General features: G+C 47.7%; 1 protein-coding gene across 2 annotated transcripts in view; it reads right to left on the bottom strand.

The window, feature by feature from the left end:
* Window positions 1-7,500, bottom strand: part of crlf1a (cytokine receptor-like factor 1a) — a 25,670-nt gene that overhangs the window by 9,991 nt on the left and 8,179 nt on the right. For both annotated transcript variants that reach the window (XM_083634374.1, XM_083634373.1), the window contains exon 4: window positions 6,072-6,241. In XM_083634374.1, the coding sequence (XP_083490500.1) occupies window positions 6,072-6,241 (170 nt within the window). The remainder of the gene's footprint in view (window positions 1-6,071; window positions 6,242-7,500) is intronic.

Below are 7,500 nucleotides of genomic sequence, written 5' to 3'. Positions count from 1 at the left end.
GGCATCCCAAACCTCAGTTATATCCAAGTATTCAAAACATGGCCGCAATGCTCATGAGTCTGGATGTAAAAAATAAGGTTGTTTTTGTATTGAATACCTCTGCCAAAGATTATATTTTTTGCTCGTTAGTTCAAAAACATAGGAATGTATTTCCATGAAATTTGGTGCACAGGCCAAGTAATGAAAACACTTTTGATGGTGCTGATCCGGATTTGGGATTTCTGCCATTAGTCAATTAATCTTTTTTTAGCTACAAATCTAACGGCAATAGAGACTTGATTCAAAATCCTAAGAGTATGTTTGCGGGGTCTAGAAAACAATTTCATTTCAAATTTTAATGATAGGAAAGACGTCTTTGAGTGTAACAGCAAGTTGGCGAAATGTTCAGACAGCGTTGGCGGAGGTTAGCGCTCTCCAAGTGCTTTCTAGTTTCTGAAACGTTGAGTTGTTGGAGCTGGAGGCTTTTCATCTGACAGCAATTATCCTTTTGACATACAAACATGTGGTGGCAGACCATGTTTTAACTTTCTACACATTTTGTTTTGGGCTTTTGAGATCATTTCAATACCCATCTCAATTCCATTTCATAATGTCGTCCCTCCCTTACCAATAAACACACAAGATAACCCAAGGCAGGGGAAAGAACAGAGAGAGGCAGGGAGGAAGAGGAAAGAACAGAGAGAGGCAGGGAGGAAGGAACAGAGAGAGGCAGGGAGGAAGAGGAAAGAACAGAGAGAGGCAGGGAGGAAGAGGCAAGGGAAAGAACAGAGAGAAGCAGGGAGGAAGAGGAAAGAACAGAGAGAGGCAGGGAGGAAGAGGAAAGAACAGAGAGAGGCAGGGAGGAAGAGGAAAGAACAGAGAGAGGCAGGGAGGAAGAGGAAAGAACAGAGAGAAGCAGGGAGGAAGAGGAAAGAACAGAGAGAGGCAGGGAGGAAGAGGAAAGAACAGAGAGAAGCAGGGAGGAAGAGGAAAGGGAAAGAACAGAGAGAGGCAGGGAGGAAGAGGAAAGAACAGAGAGAGGCAGGGAGGAAGAGGAAAGAACAGAGAGAAGCAGGGAGGAAGAGGAAAGGGAAAGAACAGAGAGAGGCAGGGAGGAAGAGGAAAGGGAAAGAACAGAGAGGCAGGGAGGAAGAGGAAAGAACAGAGAGAAGCAGGGAGGAAGAGGAAAGGGAAAGAACAGAGAGAGGCAGGGAGGAAGAGGAAAGAACAGAGAGAGGCAGGGAGGAAGAGGAAAGAACAGAGAGAGGCAGGGAGGAAGAGGAAAGAACAGAGAGAAGCAGGGAGGAAGAGGAAAGAACAGAGAGGCAGGGAGGAAGAGGAAAGGGAAAGAACAGAGAGAGGCAGGGAGGAAGAGGAAAGAACAGAGAGAGGCAGGGAGGAAGAGGAAAGAACAGAGAGAAGCAGGGAGGAAGAGGAAAGGGAAAGAACAGAGAGAGGCAGGGAGGAAGAGGAAAGGGAAAGAACAGAGAGGCAGGGAGGAAGAGGAAAGAACAGAGAGAGGCAGGGAGGAAGAGGAAAGAACAGAGAGAGGCAGGGAGGAAGAGGAAAGAACAGAGAGAGGCAGGGAGGAAGAGGAAAGGGAAAGAACAGAGAGAGGCAGGGAGGAAGAGGAAAGAACAGAGAGGCAGGGAGGAAGAGGAAAGGGAAAGAACAGAGAGAGGCAGGGAGGAAGAGGAAAGGGAAAGAACAGAGAGGCAGGGAGGAAGAGGAAAGAACAGAGAGAAGCAGGGAGGAAGAGGAAAGAACAGAGAGAGGCAGGGAGGAAGAGGAAAGAACAGAGAGAGGCAGGGAGGAAGAGGAAAGGGAAAGAACAGAGAGAGGCAGGGAGGAAGAGGAAAGAACAGAGAGAGGCAGGGAGGAAGAGGAAAGAACAGAGAGAGGCAGGGAGGAAGAGGAAAGAACAGAGAGGCAGGGAGGAAGAGGAAAGGGAAAGAACAGAGAGAGGCAGGGAGGAAGAGGAAAGGGAAAGAACAGAGAGGCAGGGAGGAAGAGGAAAGAACAGAGAGAAGCAGGGAGGAAGAGGAAAGAACAGAGAGAGGCAGGGAGGAAGAGGAAAGAACAGAGAGAGGCAGGGAGGAAGAGGAAAGAACAGAGAGAGGCAGGGAGGAAGAGGAAAGAACAGAGAGAGGCAGGGAGGAAGAGGAAAGGGAAATAACAGAGAGAGGCAGGGAGGAAGAGGAAAGGGAAAGAACAGAGAGAGGCAGGGAGGAAGATGGGACAATGGCAGACAATCACTTTTTGACACAGGCCATTTCCATATTGTGGGCTTGCCAGTTGATGTATTGGAACCAATATGGCACGGCAATCTACTGGTTTATTTCAGAATAAGAGCGTACTGTATCTATGTGCAGGGATGATCAGTGCGCAGCCTGGTCATTCACAATGTGAAAGCGTCAATGACCTATTGTTAGTGGATTTATCTGCATTTAAAACCCCACACATAAGCATGATTTTAGATGTAAAAGCAGTACATGTGACATGCAAGGTAGTGGTACATTATACTGTATGAGGAGTACAATTTCTGGGCTCCGATATCTCTCTGAAATAAGATGCCTTATCCCTATATGAGCGTATGATGTAAAATATTACAGATGAATCACTGTTAACTCATTCTCTGCCACAGTTTTTCAGAAAGTCAATAGCCACCGCCAGGGTTTTTGATCATTTTTATTAATTTTCCAAGACCCACAGAATATTTTCTTCTATGACTACGTAAAGACTGAATATCCCAAAAGAAAGAAGAGAGCCTCGACTTCCATATGAAAAAAAAAGTTTGATTCTACCTTCATCCGTTCTTTAGTTATCGACACCTGAATGTAGGTTGTTTTCACCAAAAACAGCAGTCTCTGACCAGAAAGCGGAGGAAATGGCATTTTTGAAAATGAAGTCATCTTCACGGCTCCTGACCCGAATAAATGCCTTTGATGGCGGATACTGGTGGTGTTACACTGAACTATGATCCCCATAATGATTTTGTTTCCCCTTCTGGTCAAACTCGCCCGTGGGCACAGCTTTTACCGTAACACCGGTGTGAGAAAGAGATTCACCCCGCAAGGAGAGAGGGGAGCCTGGGTCACACGTCTTGCGCGGGGGGACGACTGGTTGTCTGTGTAGCCTACCGGCTGAAATTTACACAGCTTCAAGAGTTTAGGAACTGGATTACTATTTCCTGAGGACAAGTGACTTGCCTGGTGAAAACAAAATCCTTCACGTTTGAGTGACAGGCTGCCCCCCCGCTGTAATGGAGTCCAATCCCGTATCGATAAAAGCTGCTGGACCAGCGTTTGAGTGCCATGGAGCTGTGCTATGGACCTTTTCTGAAGGGAGATTGTTGCTTTTTTCTGCTTCTTGGTTTTGTTAGACAATTGTGGTCGATCCTGTACACCTTTAGACGTACTATACTATTTCACAAGCTGAGTAAGAGAGCCATCTATCACATGACGGTGAAAACACTTATTGCCGTCTGATGATGTCAATGGCGGGGAAGCGTTGTCTCTTAAATGATGTTCCATGACGCCAATGGCGGAGAATGAGTTAAGTATAATTGTGTAATTCTTCAGCACATCCACGTATCAGACACCAACACACCAACACAAGTTCCTTCTAGCCTCTGGGTTCAGAGGATTCCCCGTGCCTGTGGAATGTAGGAAGCAGTCTGTGTTTGCGCCTCACCTTCATAACTGATTGGACCCTCGACATGAGTCACTCACAGGCCTCTCCACGCAGGTGACCCTCGACATGAGTCACTCACAGGCCTCTCCACGCAGGTGACCCTCGACATGAGTCACACACAGCACTCTCCACGCAGGTGACCCTCGACATGAGTCACTCACAGCACTCTCCACACAGGTGACCCTCGACATGAGTCACTCACAGGCCTCTCCACGCAGGTGACCCTCGACATGAGTCACACACAGTACTCTCCACGCAGGTGACCCTCGACATGAGTCACTCACAGCACTCTCCACGCAGGTGACCCTCGACATAAGTCACTCACAGGCCTCTCCACGCAGGTGACCCTCGACATGAGTCACTCACAGCACTCTCCACACAGGTGACCCTCGACATGAGTCACTCACAGGCCTCTCCACGCAGGTGACCCTCGACATGAGTCACTCACAGGCCTCTCCACACAGGTGACCCTCGACATGAGTCACTCACAGGCCTCTCCACGCAGGTGACCCCCGACATGAGTCACACACAGCACTCTCCACACAGGTGACCCTCGACATGAGTCACTCACAGGCCTCTCCACGCAGGTGACCCTCGACATGAGTCACACACAGCACTCTCCACGCAGGTGACCCTCGACATGAGTCACACACAGCACTCTCCACGCAGGTGACCCTCGACATGAGTCACACACGGCACTCTCCACGCTGGTGACCCTCGAAATGAGTCACACACAGCACTCTCCACGCAGGTGACCCTCGACATGAGTCACACACAGCACTCTCCACGCAGGTGACCCTCGACATGAGTCACTCACAGGCCTCTCCACGCAGGTGACCCTCGACATGAGTCACTCACAGGCCTCTCCACGCAGGTGACCCTCGACATGAGTCACTCACAGGCCTCTCCACACAGGTGACCCTCGACATGAGTCACTCACAGGCCTCTCCATGCAGGTGACCCTCGACATGAGTCACACACAGCACTCTCCACGCAGGTGTGGCTGCTGCGTTCTACCAGAGAACAGCGAGGGCAACCCGAGTGCAACACGGAAAACAAACGCACACAAACCACCTACACTACCACTCTACCTCTCAGTTTCCATACTGTTGCTATGCCCTGCCCTGCCCTCGGGGTGTGTAGGCAGGTGTGCGTTTGTTTGTGTGTGTGTATATACATTGCAACGGAAGGGATTACAATTTGATGGACACTTGTTTGCTTGCCAGTGATGTTTTCACCTCTGAATCTTTCTATGGTTTTCTCCCAGTACATTTCCCCGACACCAGAACCAGGTGACGAGTTCCAAGCTAATCAGTTTGTATTATTTCAGGTCCAAGTCTTAAAGCCTCAAAGCCCAAACTCCTCCGGCCTCGGGGGTCTGCAGCGGGCTAGGAGACAGGATTAGGTTAGAGGATCAGTCTGAAACATTCCATCACTACATAAAAGGAAGTTAGCGTGTGTGTGTGTGTGTGTGTGTGTGTGTGTGTGTGTGTGTGTGTGTGTGTGTGTGTGACTGTGTGTCTGTGTGTGTGTGTGTGTGTGTGTGTGTGTGTGTGTGTGTGTGTGCGTGCGTGCGTGCGTGTGTTCTTGTTTTGCTAGCTTAGTGAACCAATTTGACTTTTATACAAGGTGAGGTCATTGTTGGCCAGTCCTCAGTTTCTCACACACCGTCAAGGAAGCTTAGACTTGGTTTTAAGGGTTAGGTTGGACTTTGGTTAAAGTTAGGCTAAGGGGTTGGGGAATGCATTATGTCAATGAATGCCCTCACTAAGATAGCTATATAAACGTGTGTGTGTGTGTGTGTGTGTGTGTGTGTGTGTGTGTGTGTGTGTGTGTCCAGTGAGCATGAGTAAAAAGAAATTCAAAAGAAAAGGGTGTTTCCTGTCTCCTGACATTCATCACACACCTACGCATGTCCAGGTGTGTGCGTGTGGCGTGTGTGTGTGTGTGTGTGTGTGTGTGTGTGTGTGTGTGTGTGTGTGTGTGAGAAGGGAAGGATTCTCTCTTCTTGCACTCTCCCTCTCATTTCCCTAAACTCCACCAAAGAGAAGGTTAAGACCATGCAACATCACTTTAAAAGGGAAAACCACTCAGTTGCTATTAGTGTTAAACTTTCTCTCCCGAAGAAGCCAGAACGCAGAGAACTGAAACTCGAGCCGCTGTCCTGCACCGAAGGAATAAAATCAATGAGTTTGTGAGGCTGGCATTACAGGGGGAAGGTGAGGTCATCCTATATCAGAGCCCCAGGGCTCATTGACAGCAGGATCTAAGCTATAAAAGAGGCTCTGGGAGCAAGAGGGTCAAAGTTCACTCACATACACAAGCCTTTACCTTCTCTCTCTCTCTCTCTCTCTCTCTCATTCTCTCTCTCTCTCTCTCTCTCTCTCTCACTCACTCACCCACGTCTAGGATATCCAGGGTGATGACATCAGAGGTTGCCGAGCCCAGTTGGTTGGAGGCTTCCACCCAGATCTCGTAGGGCGTGAAGAGGGCCAGGTCCCGTGGGATGTAGCAGGCGTAGGGCTGGCTGTGACTGTAGTCCTCACACTCCCTCTCCTTCCCATACCACCTGGGAGGAACAGGATACATCAAATACAGACACACCTAGAGGTCTCATTTGTGATCCCATAAAGATATGTTTATTTTGTGTGATAAAATCTGTTGTATAATGTATATATAATGTGTTACGAGCTATGAGTCAATCTGAAAAGGGTGTGTGTATATGAATGATGTTCTGCAGTGTAGCAGCATTATGTACGTGAGACTCCACACTATATGTTCTGCAGTGTAGCAGCAATATGTACCTGAGACTCCACACTATATGTTCTGCAGTGTAGCAGCATTATGTACCTGAGACTCCACACTATATGTTCTGCAGTGTAGCAGCAATATGTATCTGAGACTCCACACTATATGTTCTGCAGTGTAGCAGCATTATGTACCTGAGACTCCACACTATATGTTCTGCAGTGTAGCAGCATTATGTACCTGAGACTCCACACTATATGTTCTGCAGTGTAGCAGCAATATGTACCTGAGACTCCACACTATATGTTCTGTAGTGTAGCAGCAATATGTACCTGACTCCACACTATATGTTCTGCAGTGTAGCAGCAATATATACCTGACTCCACACTATATGTTCTGCAGTGTAGCAGCATTATGTACCTGAGACTCCACACTATATGTTCTGCAGTGCAGCAATATCTACCTGAGACTCCACACTATATGTTCTGCAGTGTAGCAGCAATATGTATCTGAGACTCCACACTATCAAGTCAAGTCAAGTCAAATTTTATTTATATAGCACCTTTCATACACAAAGGCAATTCAAGGTGCTTACTATATGTTCTGCAGTGTACTGTAGCAGCAATATGTACCCAAGACTCCACACTATATGTTCTGCAGTGTAGCAGCATTATGTACCTGTGACTCCACACTATATGTTCTGCAGTGTAGCAGCAATATGTACCTGAGACTCCACACTATATGTTCTGCAGTGTAGCAGCAATATGTACCTGAGACTCCACACTATATGTTCTGCAGTGTAGCAGCAATATGTACCTGAGACTCCACACTATATGTTCTGCAGTGTAGTAGCAATATGTACCTGAGACTCCACACTATATGTTCTGCAGTGTAGTAGCAATATGTACCTGAGACTCCACACTATATGTCCTGCAGTGTAGCAGCAATATGTACCTGAGACTCCACACTATATGTTCTGCAGTGTAGCAGCAATATGTATCTGAGACTCCACACTATATGTTCTGCAGTGTAGCAGCATTATGTACCTGACTCCACACTATATGTTCTGTAGTGTAGCAG

The sequence above is a fragment of the Poromitra crassiceps genome (genome assembly GCF_964638095.1).
Source record: "Poromitra crassiceps genome assembly, chromosome: 3".
NCBI classification, from domain to species: domain Eukaryota; kingdom Metazoa; phylum Chordata; class Actinopteri; order Beryciformes; family Melamphaidae; genus Poromitra; species Poromitra crassiceps.
Note: the sequence above shows the minus strand (reverse complement) of the source record. Positions and strands in the feature narration are given on the sequence as shown.